The sequence below is a fragment of the Halichondria panicea genome, chromosome 2 (assembly GCF_963675165.1).
Source record: "Halichondria panicea chromosome 2, odHalPani1.1, whole genome shotgun sequence".
NCBI lineage: Eukaryota > Metazoa > Porifera > Demospongiae > Suberitida > Halichondriidae > Halichondria > Halichondria panicea.
The window spans coordinates 4,969,099-4,990,736 of record NC_087378.1 but is presented as its reverse complement, the minus strand read 5'-3'; the positions used below and the strand labels follow the sequence as shown (position 1 = coordinate 4,990,736).

At 40.8% G+C, this 21,638-nt stretch overlaps 1 protein-coding gene and 1 long non-coding RNA gene across 4 annotated transcripts in view; one reads left to right on the top strand and one right to left on the bottom strand.

The window, feature by feature from the left end:
• Positions 1 to 5,148: 5,148 nt before the first annotated feature.
• LOC135331175 (uncharacterized) lies at positions 5,149 to 6,483 on the bottom strand. The gene is made up of 3 exons (XR_010392955.1): positions 5,693 to 6,483; positions 5,429 to 5,620; positions 5,149 to 5,379 (listed from the first exon to the last, which is right to left on the bottom strand). It is a non-coding gene; the product is annotated as an uncharacterized LOC135331175 (long non-coding RNA).
• Positions 6,484 to 7,276: 793 nt separating this feature from the next.
• The window catches only part of LOC135331161 (sperm-associated antigen 17-like), a 54,225-nt gene continuing 39,863 nt past the window's right edge, over positions 7,277 to 21,638 (top strand). For 2 of the 3 annotated variants that reach the window (XM_064526223.1, XM_064526221.1), the window contains exons 1-3: positions 7,280 to 7,473; positions 11,337 to 11,471; positions 17,637 to 17,777. In XM_064526223.1, coding sequence (XP_064382293.1) covers positions 11,388 to 11,471; positions 17,637 to 17,777 — 225 coding nt within the window. In that variant the 5' untranslated portion in view covers positions 7,280 to 7,473; positions 11,337 to 11,387. Of the gene's footprint in view, positions 7,474 to 11,336; positions 11,472 to 17,636; positions 17,778 to 21,638 lie in introns of all 3 variants that reach the window. The other variant, XM_064526222.1, reaches the window with a different exon arrangement.

The following is a 21,638-nucleotide window of genomic DNA, read 5'->3' as shown; positions in this document are numbered from 1 at the left end:
TACTCATCCTAGAGCTTACTCTGAACTCTCGCAAGCTATCCCTTGCACTTTTCTACAGACCACCATCAGCAAACACCTCTATCCTCCACAACCTAGAAGATACTCTGGATGTCCTCCCCCCAACTAAAACAAAATCACTCATTAATTCTTCTTGGGGATTTCAACATCGATGTGTCTCAAAACAGGACAAACGGGTCCTTATCATCAATTCAAGCTAAACACGATAATTATGTCCCAAGTGGTTTCCCACCCTACCAGGTCTTCAAAATCAACCTCATCCACAATTGATCACGTTTACCTCTCAAACTGTCTATCACACTCCTACTCAATTCTGTCACCCCTCTCCTCATCTGACCACTCATGCATCCTGCTAACTCTCAGTAATGTAGCCCGCCCCCCCCCCTGCTAAAACCCCTAAAAGAAAAATGTGGCTTTACCAAAAAGCTGACTTCAATTCAGCAAATGGCAGTCTAACCAACTTTTCTCTAGATGAATCTTCACCAATCGACTCGGCCTGAAATGACTGGCATACACATTTTATGTCTGTTATGTCGGACTCCATCCCCTCAAGACTTGTGAAGCGTACAAACAACCTCCCCTACCTCACATCTGAAGTGCTAAAGCTCATTCGTAAGAAACACCAAACCTTCAAGAAAGCCAGTCACCTTGCAACCGACAAAGCTTGGTCCAAGTACAAAATCATCCGAAACCACACCACTGCAGCACTCAAAGCTGCTCGCTCCCGCTTCCTAGACTCTCTTACATCCAAGCTAAAATCCCCCCAGGACTTTTGGAAGTCGTTTCACAAACTCTCTCCAAAAAGAAGTCGAATCCCAGTTGATCTCACTTTTGGCACTGATTCGGAATCCACCTCTCTAGGCAAAGCAAATCTTTTAAACAGCTTTTTCGCTTCCTGTTTCACAACTGCCACATCAACCAAATCCCCCATCAAAACATCACCTGGTCATCCTACACTAACTGTCATTACTCCTGAAGAATCCTGTCTCAGCAAAAAACCAACACTGCAACTGGCCCAGATGGAATCTCTGGTCACATGCTTAGAGGCACTGCATCATCCATTTCTCGTGACCTCACCAAAATCTTCCAGTTGTCACTCACTCATCAAAAAGTCCCTCATGCCTGGAAAGTATCGAACATCAACCCCATCCCCAAATCTAAAGACATGGACAAATGCTCAAACTACAGACCTATATCTCTCCTGTCCCTTCCCTCGAAAATCTTAGAAAGACTAATTCATGTCCATGTCTCCAAGTTCATAACCAAGCACAGCTTGCTCTCAAACATCCAGTTTAGATTCCGTCCCAGGTCATCCACTCAAGAAGCTCTCCTAAAAGTCACTAACACCTGGCACTCCATGCTTGCAAAACACTCTCAAATTGCTGCGGTATTTCTTGATGTCAGGAAAGCTTTCGACTCGGTACCGCACAACCAACTCATAAAAGCACTCCACTCCTTTGGAATCTAGGGACCACTACTGAATTGGTTCAGGGACTATCTCACCTTGAGATCCCAACAAGTAGTCCTTGACGGTAAATCATCATCCGCTGTGCCTGTGACCTCAGGCGTCCCTCAAGGGTCCATTCTGGGACCCCTCATGTTCAACATATTCATGAACTACATTTCAAAACTCTCGCTTTCGAGAGACTGCCACCTCATGCTTTATGCCGACGACATCTTACTCTTTAAACCGATCAACACAAACGCCGAGCTGGAGGATTTTCAGGGAGACCTTCTCCAAGTTACAAACTGGATACAAAGACACGGTCTCACCCCTAACCATCAGAAAACCCAGTACCTCCCAATCTCTCGATCAAAAAACGGCCCAAGGCTCACCATCTCCTTAAATGGTCAGACTATCAACCCATCAAGTGAAGTTAAATACCTTGGAGTCACCCTAACACCAAATTTATCGTGGTCTGCTCACATTGAGAACATCTCCAAGTCTTCCAAACAACTGCTAGGTAGAATACATAGGAACTTTCGTGACGCCCCAAAACTCCTTCGCCACAAGATATATAAAACCACTGTACTCCCGAAGCTAGACTACTGCGGGGCAGTTTGGGACCCCCACCAACTCAAATCCACAAAATTACTGGAAAACGTTCAGAAATTTGCGGGAAGAATTATAACTCAAGACTGGTCATCAAGCTACCCGTTTCTGTGCTCCTCCCTGGACCTAAAGCCACTGTCTATCCGAAGACGCATGCAAAAGTTGAAGCTTTGCTTTAAAATCCTAAGAAAAGAATCATGCATCCCTCCAACAGCCTTCACTCCCCACCCACAACCATCTCCAAGAAGTTCAAACTCAGTCCAACTCTTCACCCCGTTTGTACCAACAGATGCACACAAATTTTCATATTTCATAGATGTCATCAAACACTGGAATGCCTTGCCTGATGAAATTGTCTCGGCACAGAACCCGCTCATTTTTAAAAACCACCTGCACCGTTTGTATACCTGCACTCCGTAGTTACTGCATGAATGCTCTGAACAAACCTATATATACCATTCTTTTTTCTTTTTTCTTTTTTTTACTGCCTTGTTCGTCTGTTCGTTCCCAGGTAGACAACGTTTTATTAGCCTAGCGCTATTTGTTGTAAACCCTGTATGCTTTTTTGCATAAAAAATTTTAAAGAAAAAAAAAAAAGTTGGCAGTTGGCAGTTGGTAGTTCGTGACCTTTAAACTTTGCAGTTAGCGCGTGTAATTTTCGTGGGGCAAAATATTCGTGGTTTTCGTGGTTGGAGCTCTGACCACGAATATTTACCCACGAATGAAGTGACCTTGCCTACCTTTACCTGCAGTAGTGCAAGTTCCAACCACGAAAATATTACCCACGAAATGTCTCAATAATTATTGCTGAACCACGAATATTTTGTCCCCGAAAATTACCCGCTATACGGTATATAGATCTTTGCACTGCCTCTAATCTTTTAACCATAACTTTAAATAGCCTCAATATAATCTAAAAGTGCCATGCAAAACCTGTTTCTATAATTCCCCCCTCCCTGCTGGGATCTGGGAATATAGTAGCCTCGATCCCAGGCCGAGTTTTCGCTTTTATCACGGTTAGGCGAACAACTATTTAGGTTAGGCGAACAACTAGTTGTTCGCCTAACCGTAAAATGATCTCCCTACCTAGATGTGTACATATAAGATTAATTATATTAATTAATTATGTGTACATATAAGATTAATATTGGCGTCTTAGACTTAGGCCAGCTAGATATCGGTAGTATCATAATTTAAAAGCAGGTTAATTATTGTTGCATAGTTTAAAGGTTACAAACTGCCAACTACCAACTCCCAACTGCCAACTACCAACTGCCAACTCCCAACTGCCAACTACCAACTACCAGCTCCCAACTGCGAACTGCGAACTACCAACTGCCAACTGCCAACTACATGTTTGAACTATCAAGTAGCAACTGCGAACTACCAACTACGCATTTGAACTATCAAGTAGCAACTGCGAACTACCAACTACGCATTTGAACTATCAAGTATGAACTACCAACTAGAGTAGCGCTCAGGGCCACCGTAGTACGATTGGCTCTGGAAGCCTGTTGACTTTGTACTTTTTTTCAAGTGTCTCCTGTTCAGCCATTGTCTGTTGGCTACTGCTTCCATCTACACCAAGCTAAGTTTAATAATTATTACTTTCTCCAGACATAACTCATCTTTTGTGTATCCTACTGTGTCCCCTTGGTAGTCCTGGCACACCCTTTTACATTGAAGTCATTGTAAAATCAATGCGTTTTTGCAGCCTCTGCATTCTGCAATGCATGCGCTATTATTCTAAATAAAGGAAGTTTGTGAAATATTGAAGTAAGAGCTACACCCAGAGATGTTTGTCAATTATCAGTGAGCTAGTAGTCTCTAATACCCGCCTCAACCTAAAAGCTGGTCAAACCATAGATTGAATCTATGGTCAAACTCACATATGAACTTTGTTCTGCACAGTCAGCAAAGTCAAGTGGGCACACGCCCACAAGCATAGTGATAAAGCCACAAGCCACCGCATGTTAGGGACAGAACATACACAGAGGGCTATATCAGACAGTGTATAAATTAAGGCTAGGAGTTGAAAGCCTACGAGAAAAACACTGAGCTTGAAGCCATCATTGCACAGAGCTAGAGGGCCATGAAACCATGGTCGAGGGTCACATTCACATAAATGAGCATTTAGGCTGTTAATTTCGACAAGGTGTTCCAATTGCCAAAGGTCCTGTTGCTAGTCTGGAGAGTTCTAGTATCACATCCTTACAACTCTCTCCATGAATTTTCCTACGTCGCCTTCTGTCAGGGGCTAATTCTTTCTACAATCCATGCTGCCGTGGCGGTTAGCTATAATGATATTCATGTAGACTATAATTTTTTCATGTTCCACACCCACTTGTGGTCAATTAAATGTCCAAGAAATTCCTGGACACACTTGAACCAAACCTCAATGTGAGTTTGACCAGACTCAAGCTTTTAGGTTGAGGCGGGTATTCGAGACTAGTGAGCTAGCTGGTCTTGAAGATACCTACTATATACACAGTAAGTGCAGTATAGTGCAGTAGTAGTAGATCTAAGAGGTAAACTAATGCTCCAAGATGGTGGAACATCTCCTCTACACAATTCTGCAGATGCCTACTATGTATATAAGATGTTCCATCATCCCTTGAGCATTAGACTACCTCTTAGATCTACTACTACTGCACTTACTGTGTGTATAGTAGGTATCTTCAAGACCAGCTAGCTCACTGACAGTTGACAAAAACTCTCTGGGACAAAAACCATTGTGTAGCTCTTACTTCAATATTTCACTAACTTCCTTCATTTAGAATAATAGCACATGCATTGCAGAATGCAGAGGCTGCAAAACACATTGATTTTACAATGACTTCAATGTAAAAGGGTGTGCCAGCTCAGCAGGTTTCCATATGCTGACTTGGCACTTTCGAATTATGCTCGCCCTCTATATATTTTCTTGTACTATCAGGAGCACAAGAGAGTGCTCCCTGGCCCTCTGGAGTGCCCCTGGTGCTATCAAGAGCCTTATAAATTTACTGTATGTAAGCCAATCCTATTAAATACATTATGGCTGAGTTAGTGGTTCATAATTATGGTTTCAGTATTGATCATATTGCATGTTGGAGGAGGCATGCATAAACATTTGAAACACATGCTTTGCTTCCAAGTTTCATTGATTATACCAGTCATGGTACAGAGACTATTCATGCACATTCGATGTAAAACTTGTAACAGAAATTATGTTCAGGGAAGTGAAGTGAAGTGAAAAGTTATCATGTATAGTGAGGCTGCATGTATCCCACGTTTCTTCCGTCTGGAAACTCTCAGCTGAAAACTCTCAGCTGAAAAGTGATAGTAATTGTTATTAGAATAAAATAAAAAGCTGCTTACTTTTTTATTGAGATGCATCACTGGCAGCCATAACCCTTCTGTCCAACCCTATATAGCGATAGAAAAAGACATTCGGCTATATAGGATAGTCATACCACGCTCCAAACAGGTATAAACCAAGAAGATGCTCACGAGTTCATGCTGGCAATTCTTGACATAATCAACAGCCACCTACATACAGTACAGTACTACCTGTAGTTGGTTGTATAGAAGCAGGTATTGATAAAGTCAGACTGAGGTTCCTCCTTTTTATATACCTTTTACCTTCTTACAAGTAGATGAGTCTAGTCCACAGTAGTGTAGATCTATATGCATGAGTCTAGTGTCTCTGGAAGAATCATTGACATGAGCTCTGCCTCACTAGAACCATAGATTGAAGAGTTGCTAGAACTACATGACTGTAGCTAGCTAGCTGATTTAAAATTGCATATAGAGTGCCAAGGGGTCCGACACTCCGTGAAATCTTGTACACCTACTTTTGAAATCTTTTGAAATCTCATAAAATCTCATGAAATCCCGAATCTTGAAATCTCTGAAATCCCACCTTTGACCTCATTTTCCGTAATCTTATTGTAATCTCAGTGTCATGGCCTTGACTAGATGGGCGTGGTCTGCCTACAAAAAGGGGACGGGCACGCCCATCTATTCCTTGATTGCATCTGCTCACAGTGCAAGTGCTAGTGCAAGTGCTAGTGCATCCATGACCGAGGTGCATGACTAGTGCAAGTGTTGAATGACGGTAGAACTTTCAATCTTCAACCCCAGTGATGCTCTGTGAAATCTCTGAAATCTTTGAAATCTCTGAAATCTTTGTGAAATCTCGAGATTTTGAAATCTTGTACGCTAAAAATTACAGTGTTGGACCCCTCATATAGAGTGCTGAGTCAGCAACAAATAGTGTCAATATTCGTTGAGTCAGCATAATTATGGAAACCTTCCTGTTATTATTGCCTTTCAAATTGAAGGTTTAGACCAGCTACAGATTTTAAAGGCCACACATACTTCCATCGAGGGAAAGCAGCAAGGCATAATCGACTGGTTAGTGTGTGTGTGTGTTTAGACTCGCCAGCCAGCCCTTCCTCGGGGTAAGGGACTGGTGGATTGCCTATCTGAGAGTTGTGCCACTACCTGAATCTGGTAATGACCAATCAGAGTGCAGTATCAATGTCATGTGACATTCTTACGCCCACAGTACCGCTCAGTTAGTTTCTTTGTGGCATGATAATAACAAAATAATGGATGAGCAAGACTAGACTGTGCTAGTGCAAGATTAAGCGACCAAGCAGAGCTTATCAATCAAGCTGCAATTGAGACAAATCCTCCAGTGACTTTAGTATGTAGATGATTTGCACCACTTGTCTTACATTGGAGAAAATCTTTCCAGTCTGAAAGTATGTGGGAATGGAAAGGGCTTGACAGTAGCCTTCTACCACCAGTTCTCATAGTTTCTTGGTTTCTCTGTCACAAACTAAGCAAGGGGAGCTTATTAGCCATTTGCAACCCACGCATGTCAGACATTACAAACCACATGATGATGTCATACATCGGCACAACTCTCAGATATGCAATCCACCAGTCCCTTACCCCGAGGAAGGGCTGGCTGGCGAGTCTATGTGTGTGTCTATGTGTGGTCTATGTGTGTGTGACGTACGTACGTGGGTGTGCACAACCATTGTCCCACGTCCATCTTCTAAGCTAGTCTGGTCACTGCCCTCCCCAAAGAAGTCTTCATTGGGGGCGGCGATCAAATCAAGCTAAGTTGGTGGGTTGGGCTGACCACAAAATCAAATTCAAACTAAAGTGATGACCCTTTTCCCCAGGCAGATCATATCTGTCTCTAGCCTCGACTCCAGCCCCTTGAATGCCTTTCTCAGCGGCTTCGTTCTATTAAAAAAAATCGGCCTGGGACCTAGCGTTCAATTGGAGACAAATCGGCCTGGGAACAAGGCTTAGGCTGTGACCATGGTAACTAGCTGCACAACATTGGTACACGGACAGGATCTCTGACTCGAACTCTGTCGTACATTCTTATTATTAAAAAACAGGTGAGGTATTGCTACAGCTAATTCAGTTATTATGCCAACAACTCACGTTAATTAAAATACTGGATATGTATGTATTTATCAAGAGTATCTTATCTACTCTTGATTTTATGTATCATTATTAGGCCAGGCAAATTGTTTGATCCTGTAACTTTAATTCAGAATTCCACGCGGGAGGGAGGCCATTCATTACTCACCATACCGTGCTTATTTGATTTAAGGCGATACTTACATAGCCAGAGGTCGTTTCTTTTGGAGGTTGAAAAATGGTGTTGAAGTACGTCCTGGTGTCGCATATTTAGAGGGTCGCATCTAAAATTGGAGGTTACTCTACTATTCTCCCTCGATTACAGGCCACTTAAATTGCTAACGGCTTGGAACCGAGGCTATGGTTTTTCTAGGACGCGATATAAAAAATAGTTGTTCACGCAGCAGTCGCTACTTTTAGAAGTAGATCGAGGGTGTCATATATTTGGAGGGTCGTCTTAAATCGAATAAGTACGGTTATATCAAGATTTTATGACAGTAACACTTGTTATTAAGGTTACGATGCAATGTTTGCTATGAATTATTCATGAGTTTTTATTTTTTGATTTCGTGAGAAAGAAAGACATAATTGTTGTTTTTTTATGTGTCTATAATGTTGTATTGCTCATAAGTAACTATTTATAAAAGAGGACGTCTTAACCGAGGCTGGTTCTATAATTGGAAGCTTACTGTACGCTAACTAGACGGCACAACTTTACCGCAAAAACTCTAAACAGTGACCTACCTACCAGCAGTTCATGATAATCCTGAGGGCGACTCGAAGAGTTCTTGCTCCTTTCAATCTACAAACTGAAGAAAAATGCTAAAGCTAAAAACCATACATTTAATTTACTCTATTAGAGAAAAGTCATATTTTGACGTACCGTATAGCCAGAAACTTCTATGGCCCAAATATTCTGCAAATAGGTAAAAAGACCTTCTGCGGATAAACTTTCAACTGTTAAATTAGGCGTGGCTAATAAGCATTTGCGGATAATAATTATTTCATTTGCAGAATCTTGCAGAATTTTTGGGCCGCAGAAATTTCTAGCTATAAGGTCATTATTATGCCTAGAGGCGTAGCCGCACGAGGGATACGGTAAAGCTGACTGTGTGTGTGTCTTCTGTCTGTCTGTGTGTGTATTCCAGCTGTAACTGCTCAATGGTTGCAATGCGACGAAAACTAACAGCTTCTATAGGCTTTTAGCCACATTCTCTTGGATTTTGATTCGTGGATTAGCAAACTAAAGCTTCTTTCGAGTTATGGCTAGTTTGACTCACAATGAAGGCTGGTGCAGTCTCTTCAGAATCTTTCATAGCATCATCTATTCGCACAAACTTTATATTCAACATATGAGTTAGCCTTGCACTAAAGCGCTAGCTACAAGAGTCAGAAAAGAGCAGCTAGCTATAGTAGCCATTTGTGAACTTGATCTCTTTGCTGACACCCCCTTTAATAATTATTCCTGTGGATGTAATGCGCATGCGCGCTCATTCCCACGTGTTTAATAGAGAATCCAGTGGCAGAATCATTTTCTTGAGGTCCTGGTATACTGCATACCGGTAAGCCACAAAACACGACAATGATACCATAATTATAGATATTAAAGATGCACGTACACAAGTCTGGTAACAATAGATAACATAATTATTATGTATATCCAAAGCAACTGCTTAAATGGCCTGTAGCCAAACAGTGGGAGCAAACCTGTGTCAAAGGCACGGAGTGAGAATTTAAGCACAGACAGTATAATTATAAGCACAGACAGTAGTATAGCACAGACAGTATAGTATCTAGACAGTGTATATCTATCTATAACTGAGAAGAAAATACCTGTTTTCCATTCAGTTCCTCTCCTACATTTGTATAATAGTTTTTGAGCGAAAGCAAGACAACGGCGAGAAGCATTAGCACAACGCAGCTGGCACCACTCGTTTTTATATTTCCTGGGAGGGAAATTTTGGCTGGGGGTGGGAAATCCCAGACTATTTGACTTTGTGGTTCCAACTGCGACCATACTACCATCGTAGAGGTAGATGAGAGCCTCTTCTGGCTTCAGACTAGTGTGCAAGCAGGGCTGCATCTAGGATTTTGGATCAGGGGGGGGGGCGAATTGGACAATTAAAAAATGTAGGAGGGGCGAAGTTATCAGAATTATAGCAGTACTAATGCAGATCTTAGAGGGGGGAGACCCAAGCCTTCGACAACGCAAATGGAGGGCATAAGCCACAGCTTCACAGGAGACAAAATATTAATACGGAAAAAACTAGTAAACAAACTAGTTTACGGTATAATTTTACAAAGGTTTACTAATGTACAACTGTACAATGAATTCCCCAAATTCTGGGGAACTCAGTTTGCACATGCGTGCACTATCACCCATGCAATAGATACCAGGCCATATTTTAATTGGCCTGGATTCGAGGCTATTGCAAGCAAACATAGCAGTATAGAATAATATGATGGCATAGAGAGAGATACCGACACAGAGGGAGAAACATTACTCCTACGACTTAAGATTTAAGCTGAGAGGTGTTGAAGGGAGGCATAATAACTGGTCCTGTGTAAGAGTTTGAAGTACTGTAATTGATGTAGTTAACAGCGCCAGAAAAAAATTAATTCCACTTCTGAGTGGCGCATCTTTTAGAACACAAAATTGCGTTCAGCCCAGCTGGCGCTTATGTTCTACAGCTAGTATAGAGAAAATGGGCGTGGTCTAGCTCAGTTTCACTTGCTAGTTGCACCGTTGAGAACTGAGTGACTCGTGAACAACATTCATTTAGACAACTGTTTAGAAGTATGAAGGCCGGGTCAAAAGATGCATGATGATTGTCTTGAATGTCTCAAAGAAGCCTTTTTATAAGCACCAGAAAAAAATAATTCCAACAATGGTTGGCGCTTCTTTTAGGACTTATTATTATGGCTAACTTAGCCATAAGGTTATAGTGTCCCTCATCTCACGGGCTTTGGGACACTATGGCACATAGATACCTCATGCACATGATCTAACCATTGCGATCAAGTGCAGTGATGGTTAAACTACTGAGGCAAAATCTAGGTGGGGGTGCTTGAGCGACCCTCTGTGTACCCCACTGGTTTAAAATAATTATGTACATGGAGATTACATCCGGCTATATAATAGCTTGATCATAATTATTTGTCACTCTAGGTGTGCATGTAGAAACACTGCCAGGCTTCTCTAAATAGATATATCCCGTGTCCTTTAGCACTTTACCTTTGTTGTCTCCAGATCATGACAATAATTATGGTGACACGGGTTCAAGCTAATCGACCTTGCAGGGGCATTACTTAGTTGGGCTTAACCTGATTTAGCCAAAAGGCCCCCTCTGTGTCTGTTGACCATAATTATCATTATATGAATTGCACATTGCCGCAGTTGTTCAACTTCTCCCACGTTCTTCAGCACAGCAATTAATCATTAATCTAGAGAACTGTATCTCTATAGGACCCTAGTCGGCGGCACGCTCCATATAGTTCAAAATCCTGAATGACACTGTGCTACAGCAGTCCCATTGGGTTTATAATGAAGTCGCATGTACAATTTATACTGCGTGCTACACTATACCACAGTCCCATTGGGTTTATAATGAAGTCGCATATGCAATTTATACTGTACCTCCAAAAAAGTGTCTAACCTACATTATGTGTCAGGTGTATACTTCTATTATCTAAGACGTTTCAGCATTACATGCCTGTTATACAATGTAAGTCTCTTAAAGGACTTTCCAGTAAAATGTCCAGACCCTATATCTAGCCTTGAGTGCTATTTACCATGCCAGTGATTCAGTACTATCTACTCTCTCCTTCCCACCTATAGCAGCAAGAGCCAGGTTCCAGTTTTTCTTTCTTCTCTCCTGTGTAAATAAGAATGTTCAAAGGAAAGAAAGGAAAAGCATCAACTGATACAGGAGGAAATCTTGATGAAATCTTGGTCAATGAAATTGTCAATGATGTGAGTTATCTGAGACAGTAACATCTGTACTATCATTTCACAGTGGGGGGAGGGAAGACTCCAGGGGCTGGAGCCCCCCATGTTTTCTAGGGTGTTTCTATTCATTGGACTGGAATACTGGAATTACCTTTGACCTTGATTGCCACATTAACGAGTGTTGCAAGCGTGCGCTTGCTAATGCCTCGCCATGTTATGCTTTCGCTCAAAAAGTATTAGTGTTATAGTAGTTTCTATAAATTAAAGTTAGCTTATCTATATAGAGTCACTAAGTACAATGCATCTATTGTTGTTATTTATTGGCTTTATACCAGGACCTCAAGAAAGAAGAAAATTGATTCTTCCAGGATCTGTAGTTCAGTGTATATAATATCTAAACTTGTGTACATGCATATTGTTATCTATATTGTTATAATTTATGGTACAGAGGTTTTCAGGTTGGTTGACTATAGTGTCACAGACTGTGAAATAAATAGAGCATGCGCAATAGCTAGACTCCGCCCAGCTACTTCAATCAATAAACTTGCGAAATTCAAGATGCCGATTCCATACTCGTTGGACCTTCGTTGGAGAGTAATTTGGCTCCATCTTGCTCATCACTTGAATTGTAAAGACATATCACACCAAGTCAGCCTTTCTGAGAGCACTGTCTATAGATATATTAATGCTTTTGAGCAAACTGGTGATGTAGCGCCAAGAGTTTCAACACATGGTCCTCAGAAACTACTCGGAGATTTTGAACAGCTTGTACTTCTACGAATCATTTTGGAGAACACTGGCATATACTTACATGAATTCAAGCAAAACTTGTTACAATGTTTGGTGTTACTGTAAGTGTTGCAACCATCTGTCGAACACTGAAGTTCATGAACTGTACACGGCAAGTTATTCAACACATTCATATACGGCGTAATGATGAATTACGTGCTAAGTTTATGGCTGAAGTTACAACCTATGATCCAAGAATGCTTATATGGCTAGATGAGACAGGGTGTGATAGAAGAAATTGTGTGCGAAAATGGGCATACAGTATAAGAGGTATGACGCCCAGAGACCATAGGCTGCTAGCACGTGGAACACGCTACTCAGCAATTCCTGTACTGTCCCTTGATGGAATACATGACGTATGCTTCTTTGAAGGGACTGTGGATGGTGGAAGGTTTGAGCAGTTTTTGAGAGATTATGTTCTTCCAATTCTAAATCCATTCAATTGGGTAAATCCCCATTCAGTTGTGATTATGGACAATGCCTCCATACACCATGTGGAGGGTGTTATGGATTTAATTGAAAACCAAGAAGGAGCACGACTGCTTTTTCTCCCTCTATACTCACCTGATTTGAATCCTTGCGAAGAGGTTTTCAGTCAAGTGAAATCAATTTTATGAAGCAAAACGATGGAGTATTTCAATCATGCAGTGCCTCAAGAGTACTCTTAAGTATGGCATTTAGTATGGTAACCAAACAAGACTGCCTTTCTCATAGTGGATACATTGACTAAAACATTATCACAACGTATAATAATAACTATGCACAACACACCAAAAATTGTCAGTTTGATCAATATTATGTCACTTTAGTTGTTGAAGTAAGTTCATGATTGTACCCTTCTCTTCACAATACTCCTCGTCAGTCAACACCCCGCTTTGCTTTAGATTTTGTAGTTCATTCAACTGCATGTATAGCTTCGACTTACTCTCTATAACTTTTGCTGGGCTATTGCTTGCAATATGTGTCGAACTGGTAGACACAGCAGGAGACAAAGCAGTAGCAATCACAGTTGCCGCATCAGAGAGAGCCCGGAGCAACTGGCACAATGTCTTTCTTTCGAGATGGAGTGCCGCTGCCAGCACGAGTGAACATTGTGGTGTTAGGCGGATTGTCCATACTACAATACATACCACTTGCTACCATTTTGGCCCATTTATACGAAATTGCTTAGGTACTAAGGTGCTTTTCTTTCAATGAGTCGACCAGTTGCTGAACTTTCTGTTCCTTGTCAGCCTTGTCAGGTACTTTTTTCTTTGTATTAACCACAGATATGCCATCACTTCGAGGACGCTTGCGACTCTCTTGGTGTTGCTTAAGCCATCACACCACAGCATTACTTTGCCTTTAGTTTTTGGATTATTAATACAGGACCATACCTCCTCCAGATCACGCCTATTTCTAATCCGCACAACACTTGAACCCTCCACATATCCAACATCGAAGTCACTATCAACAATGTCATCAGTTAACTGTCTCTTAATGGCATCTTTTAAGTCCTCACATGTGAAAATTGTAGTAATATCTAAATCACGAACAGTGAACATCTTTCCAGAGCTTATAGGCCCATCTTTTGATGCAACTTTCACCAAAACTTTGGATAGAAGTGGGGAAGCTCCTTGTAATGTTGTATTGAGTTTTGCAGTAGGCACATTTGGCATTGAATATGTACCCAACACACACCCATCATCGTTCTTTGATACTTGTTTCTGTGATCCACTATTAATAGTCACTCGGCGTCCAGTGGCAGCTACAGCAAGCGAAAGTGAACACGAAGGCTGTCCTGGTTCCATGATCAGCATGTGCTTGCAGCTGTGGTGACACAGCAAACCAGAGTACATAGTTCAATGTTTTGTGCAAGCGCACATGTAATGTTTTGTGGCTTACCAGGCCCGGCCCTCAAGAAAAATATGATTCTGCCAGGAGGATCTGGATATTATTTTCTAGCCTCCTTCGTACCCTCTCGTTCTTTGTCATAGTTCAATAAAATAAAATACGGAGGAACAAAGAAAGAAAGAAGGAAGAGACAAAGAAAAAGGAGAGCCTGCCTTGCTAAGTCGCGTGACAGTAGACGAGTGGTAGACGAGTGGTAGACGAGTGAAAATGAACGTGGGCAACCACTAGCTGGGCGGAGCCTGACAGAGCAAAAAACTACAGCATGCCTACGCATTCCAAACTCTAACATAAAAGCTGTTAGCATAATTATGTATCGTAGATAGTAAGCCAGAATCAAGCGTGGAGACATTGTAGACGAGGGCTTACCTAGTAAAGGCTAAAGACTAAAGATCTAGATCTATATCTAAATTTAGCTCAGTTTTTTTTCCTGAGTTCAGAACAGACCCACTTGACTAGTAGATATAATTATTACAGCAGTATAGTCTACTCTACTCTAGTCTTTCATACTTCCTCTACTGACTAAAGGTCTCACGAAGGCTGACTCTGTACTGTTCCAGATTATGTTCCTGGTAAATGCGCTCCAAGTACTGTGTGGGAGGACAGTTATTGAGGTTTTCTCTCACCCATGCTCGTTAAAATTTGTCTACGTCAGTAGGGGATCACGCGACTTAGCAAGTGTCATTTCCTTCTTTCTTTCTTTGTTCCTCCAATTTTCTCTTCTGTGTGACCATAGATAGAGTAGAAGAGGGATTGGAAACGGACGTGATTCACGTGACGTTTTGCAATGAAATCTACGTAGTGGCTCTGGGACCATCCGTGTATCTCTTCATAACTCCCGCAAAAGCCCGGGAAACTTATTGTGTCCAAAGCATACATCTCAGAGCTACCCCCATTACTGAATCACATGCCCCCTGATAGTAGGTATCAATTGGAAACAAAGAAAATATAATCTCGATTGTCGTGAAGTAGCTAGAGGTACACAGAGCACTTTTTCATGCTTGTGTTCCTATAGTACCTTTGATATAGCTAAGGCTTTGTCTAAATAGTGTCCTGTGTCCCAAATGGCCTCAAGTATTAGAGAAAGTTGATGTTTAGCAGCTCGTGGACTTCTTACAGAGAGCAAAACAATTCTCATGAATTATTCATGTTTAGCCCTCGTGTTAAAAAGTAAGCCTCGATTAAAACCGCGGAAATACACGGATGGTACTTCGAGGGTACTTCCGTTTCTAATCCCTCTTCTACTCTATCTATGGTGTGACAAAGAACAGAAAAAGGAGAGGCTGCGAAGGAGGCTAATTATTTTCTCACACATAGGGAATGAGCGCGAATAATTAAACTTTTAATAATAATTAAATAATTAAACTTTTAATTTAATTTAAAGGGTGTGTCCAAAGAGATCAATTTACAAATGGCTACTGCTAGCTAGCTAGCTGTTTTAACAGATATTTTCTGAGTCTTGTAGCTAACAAAAAGCTAGCGCTTTAGTGCAAGGCTAACTCATATGTTGAATAGAAAGTTTGTGCGGACAGATGATGGTATGAAAGATTCTGAAGAGACTGCAACAGCCTTCAATGTGAGTCAAACTAGCCATAACTCGAGAAAGAAGCTTTAGTTTTCTAATCCACGAATCAAAATCCAAGAGAACGTGGCTAGAAGCCTATAGAAGCTGTTAGTTTTCGTCGCATTGCAACCGTTGAGCAGGAATACACACACAGACACACACACATTCAGCATAACCGATCTCTCGTGTGGCTACGCCTCGAGGCATAACTAGAGCACTATAAATTAAGTGCAAACCCTCGGCTGGTGACATGATAATAAAGTCAGATTATAAAGATATATGCAGTGCATGTAGTATGTATAATCATAGTGAAGAGTCTTCAATCTATGGTATGATTGAGGCTGAACTTGCATGTTGTCTGCAGGCTAGCTAGCTACACACAGGGCCTTTATTCGAGGTACTTCTGGTTGTTTTGGAAGGCTTCTTTGCTAGCCTCAATTACCTAGCATTCAATGAAAGCATCGCGGGTGCTGATGCCTCGGTGGAGACATAATTATAAGTGAAACGACAGTCAAGAAGCAGTATAGAAGAGGTACGGGAAAGAAGTTCAAAAAGAGAAGACAGGACTGTTTATACATTGCTGTATATAATTAATTATAATTCGTGAGTCAGTATTAAATGACCATGTTAACACTGCAAATTTAACTCCAATCCTTTACAACGTCATTCACATGTACTTCTTCGCTGGTAATTTTCCCTGGCTAATACTAGCCATTTTTCACTGGTGGGGTGATGACTGATCCCTGCATACATTTATACATTACATGCAGACATGCAAATTGGAATGTGCATGCATGCTGTAATCATGATGATTTGTGATGAATTGATGTTCCCTATATACTTGAAAACGGGATACTATAGGTATACTAAATAATAGTTAGACACTGTTTAGGAAGTTTCTACATGATTTAGAAGCCCAAAGGGCTGGTTGTAGTATCCCGAACGCAGTGAGGGTTCTACTAGCCCTGAGGACTTCTAAATCATGTGGAAACTTCCTAAACAGTGTCTAAGCATTTTAGATCATAGCAACCATGAGTATTTAGCCAATCAGATTTGAATGTTCTTATCTAATCTTTGCTACATGATTTTCTATTGAAGTACATGATTTTCTATTGAAGTACATGATTTTCTAAATTGGATAGAACATTTCCTCTAACCAATCAGATTGCAGTATTTATGACAAACATGATCTAAGTAAAGTGCAGGTATACTAAGTCCCATAGTATATACCTGCTCTAAGGTACTTTCCCCATTTAGTGTCTAAAATACAGTGTTGAGCACAGGCACAGTCCATCTATGCGTATAGTGACATGCATGGATAATGATGTGGTAGATGGAAGCTGATAGATCTGGAACACAAATACATCTCCAGGGTTTCATCTAGGATAAAAAGTTTGGGAGGGAAGATTACGTGCACTGCAAAAATTAATGTTTGGATTAGTTGAGTTTATCACATTAACCAATGTGATGATGTTATGTAGTACTAATGTGATTATGTCATTCTACACAATTTGGGGGGGGGGGGAGCTGAGTATTTTGGGGGAGGAAAGGTTCACCCCTGCCCCCCCCCCCCCCCACCTTGTTGCCCAATGACGTCAAATTCTTCTGAGTGGAATTTTAGTGAATTCGTTACTTTTGTTGAATTCCATAAAAATTCTATATATATAGTAGCCTATAAAAGTGACCAAATGGGTGGGATGGTGAGATGGGGCAGAAGTCCCAAAAGTAGATTTCTCTCCCAAAATCTACTGCATTTACACACAGTGCAAGTGCATATAATCCCAGTGCATTATGCCATATAATGCAGTGCAATAATTATATGGTAGTGATGCAATGTGCCATATACAGAGCACTGGATTGCTTTGATCTGCCCACTCACTGGGCAACAAGCACTGTAACAAGACTAGGAATGTTTGCAGTCTTTATAATCTTATATTTTGTTTCAGGATGAGTGGCAGGCAAGTCTTGTTTTTCTTGTTCCAGGCGAAGCTGGTGCTGACGTACATATCAAATCACTCGTTAACTCTGCTAATGGTGGGAATAGGAAGAAGTTTCATGTGATTGACACGGAAGGGCTTAAACAGATGGTAAAGTTTTTATTATTAGTGTGAATACCTTAAGGTGACATATTTTCACAGGTAGATTTGTTTGCGTTTTTACAGTTTTGTACATTTTGCTGGTCTAATTTTTTGCGAAATGTCAATCTGGATACATTAAAAAAGAGGGCGGCCAATTATTTGCGAGTACTAATTTTTACGATTTTACTCTCATTCGCAGAAATAGCAGAAATTAATACACGCGAAAATATGTCACCTTAAGATCAATTGTTTTCCCTAGATCATGTACATTGTACCTTCCTCATGTACTGCAGTGGTTGAGTACCCTAGCTCATTTCTCTGTTTTTATTTGTCCGGAATGTGGGCATGCGCACGAGGGATGTATGGCATATATTGCACTGAAGCACGAGGGTGTAAGCCCCAAAGGTTGAGTGCAACATGTATTCCGAGTGCACGTGTTATAACTAGTTTACATCCCGATGGCATAGCAACATAACACTGTCTTAGTAACACAATAAATAGAACTACATATTTAATGCTCTTCCTCTGTTCTAGACGATAATTATTTAATGCTCTCCCTCTCCCTCTCCCTCTCCCTCTCCCTCTCCCTCTCCTTGAGTCGATCAGTGATGTAGAAACACTCATCCTTGTTAAAGTAGTGTGAATGTGTGTGTGTACACGTGCATGTACAATACATACTTACACAGAGATATAATAAAAGGGGCACATTCAGAATTACAGTAAGAGGCAATCTGAATAGCTAGTGCTGCTCACCGTTTATAAATAGCTTCCAGATAAACAGTAATATTTTTAGCTTAGAGGGGTGCTTGAGCACCCTGAGCCCATAGCTGGATATGCCACTGCCCTGCTCACAAGCAAGCCAAAGAAACTCGCCTGAGCTCAAGCCCCCAACAAAGAGAGCCACTGAAAAAGAAGCCTATCTGATGGCTTGATGAATAATCTTTAACGATACTGAAGCAACTGCATGTTATTTAAATGGCCTGTAGCCAAACAGTGGGAGCAAACCTTTGTCAAATTAAAGCACGGAGTAAGAGAGAATTTAAGCACTGACAGTATAAACACAGACAGTAGTATAGCACAGACAGTATAGTATCTAAACAAGCAGAGAAAAGACTTGTCAATATACACATCATTAGCACGATAGTGCTAATAGTAGGGTTGGGTCGAAAACAGCAAAAAGCCCCCCTCTGGATCTCACCCAAGACACAAGACAAAGTTAGTTGAGTTTATAATATCTGTTGCCCATATCATTTGTGACATTTGTGTGAAATATGAACTGAATTAAACATTGTGAAAAAGTTATAAGAACAGCAAAACTAAAAAACAACAACTTTTTGTTCATCTTCTCCTCACGTTCTTCAGTAGAGAACTGTGGGTCCACAGCACAAACTAGTGACACCGTACTGTTCTCAATCGCCTTGGGTAGTGCAGTAACTAATCGTTTTACCTCGAAGTTAAATTTGCTAGGGTGGAAGCTACACCCTCTTTAACGAGGTCGCCATTGTTTACCTACTGAGCATGCTCAGCCTCAGACATAGAAAAGCAGCATGGCCACACCCCTCTTATCTTAGCAACCACTAGAGGTCCATAGCAACAGTAGTGTTTTATACTGTCGATTCTTACCGCTCCAGTTCTCCAACGCTGATGTGATATACTGCTAATTTCACTTGTGTTTGAAAATTGCGTAAGTCTGCGTAAGTCTGCGCATGTGCAAACATTATTTTTAAACTTACTGATGGCATTCAGAGATATAGCTCTACTACTTTATCTGGTACATACTACATACTGATAGTAGAGTTTGTACTGACATGTGGAGATCAGCAGAACCAACAAGAATGGCACCTTATTCACAGGATCTCAGATGGAGAGTGGTATGGCAAAGGCTAGCTTTGGATTTAAGATATCTACGTATAGCAAGGAACCTTAACATTAGTGTTGGAACTGCTCACAACATTTTCAAATTGTTTGAAGCAACTGGTGATGTTGTGCGCAAGAAACCAATTCCTCGTGAACAAAAACTTGATGGCCATCATGAATAAATTATACATTATTGGATTGATACTTCACTTTCCTACTTTTCAACTGTCAGAATTATTGGATAAAGTTGCTGAAATAAGCGGCACGCTTGTATCTATCTGTATCTACTATGTGCAGGCTACTTGCCAAATACGGCTTTACTCGGAAAAAAGTTCAGCAGATCGCTCTACAAAGACGTCTTGATCTGAGAGTCAGTTATATATGGCCAGTTTTTCACCTACCGTATTGTTTTCCTTGATGAAACTGGGACTAAACTAAAGGATATGCTCAGACAATATGGATATGCAATCCGTGGTGAGAGAGCAATTAGTAACCGTTTACAGATTCAAGGACGTAATATGACGTCAATTGCTGCTATTTCAACAGAGGTTTGGTGACTGTAGAAACAGTTGATAACACTGTTGACAGTGAAGCTTTCCTGGACTTTCTTCGTGGCACTTTGATACCAGAGTTGCATCCTTTTGATGGGTATACCCCTATGTCTATCACAATTGCTCAATTCATCGTGTGCAGGAGGTTCAAGAGCTCCTAAATTCTGCTAGTGTTCTGACATTCTACCTACCACCGTACAGCCCTGATTTAAATCCAATCGAACTAACTTTTAGTTACATCAAACACTATTTAAAACAACATGAAGACATAATATATACAATATCACCACATACACTGATAAAGGCAGCGTTCGACAGCAAAATTGGATTGAACATTGTGGATACTAATAATCATAATAATTATAGTTATGTACATGTAGTTGTAAGTCTCGATTATACACATGTCTGTCTCAATATTTTTTCACGTCACCCATAATGGTAGACTGCATCTCGTCATATTGTTGCTTATTGATTCCACCTTTTTCTAGAAGCTCATGTAACTGCAGAAGCTGTTGCACACACTGACCGCGTAAATTCACCCTCTTTCCTGGAGAGACATTAACTGCATCACATGTCTCGATAGAGAGCTACTTCCAGTTGAGGGTCGTTTGGGTTAAGCAACTTTCCAAAATCTTTTATTAGGTGGACAGTCATAATTATGAGCTATGCTTTTTCATTTGAATAAGGTGAGCCCAAGATCTAATTTGCTCATCAGTGTATTGATCATCGGTGTGCTTCCCCTTTAGCTCCTCTTCAATCATTTCTACTTCAGTCATTTTATCCAGGTATTTATCATTTATTATAACGAGTGCGTTTTGCAGTTTCTTCATCTGGTGTATGCGCCCGCTTCCTTGTAGCATCACAACGTTGTGCCCACAATAATATCTCATGTCTACCTTGATGGACAGTGTACATATCTTTAAGATCATCATTGCTGACAGCCACTGTTGTTTTCCACGATTCCCATGTCCTAGCTCAATGTACCCAAAGCTATCAATAGATATTTCTCCATTGCAGGCACTCAAATTGTCTTCCTTTAAATCTTCAATTGACTTATACATTCCTGCAATTCCTCGTAGCTTTTGGATGGAAAAATCAGCTTTCTTCTTAGGAATTAACTTAATTGCATAGGAGAACGACCCTGAAGGACCGTGAGATGTATAATTAACCTGCTGTGACTGTATGGTGACCGTATACTGTGGCCTCTGCATGTAAAAGATTTAATAATACCGCATAATGATATCAAAGCTATACTGAGAGTTCTTACCTGAATTATTCCATTAGCAGCAGCTGAAGATACAGTTATTGGTGTTATAGTAACATAACCAGAATGTGCCATAATTATTTGGCAAACAGTAGAGTCAGTCTTGATCCTCAAGTAGCTAAATCTGTATGTTAATGTTATGTTACACCAGTTATGCCTTGTGTTCAAAGTGTAAAAAGTCTGCACATGCACATGATA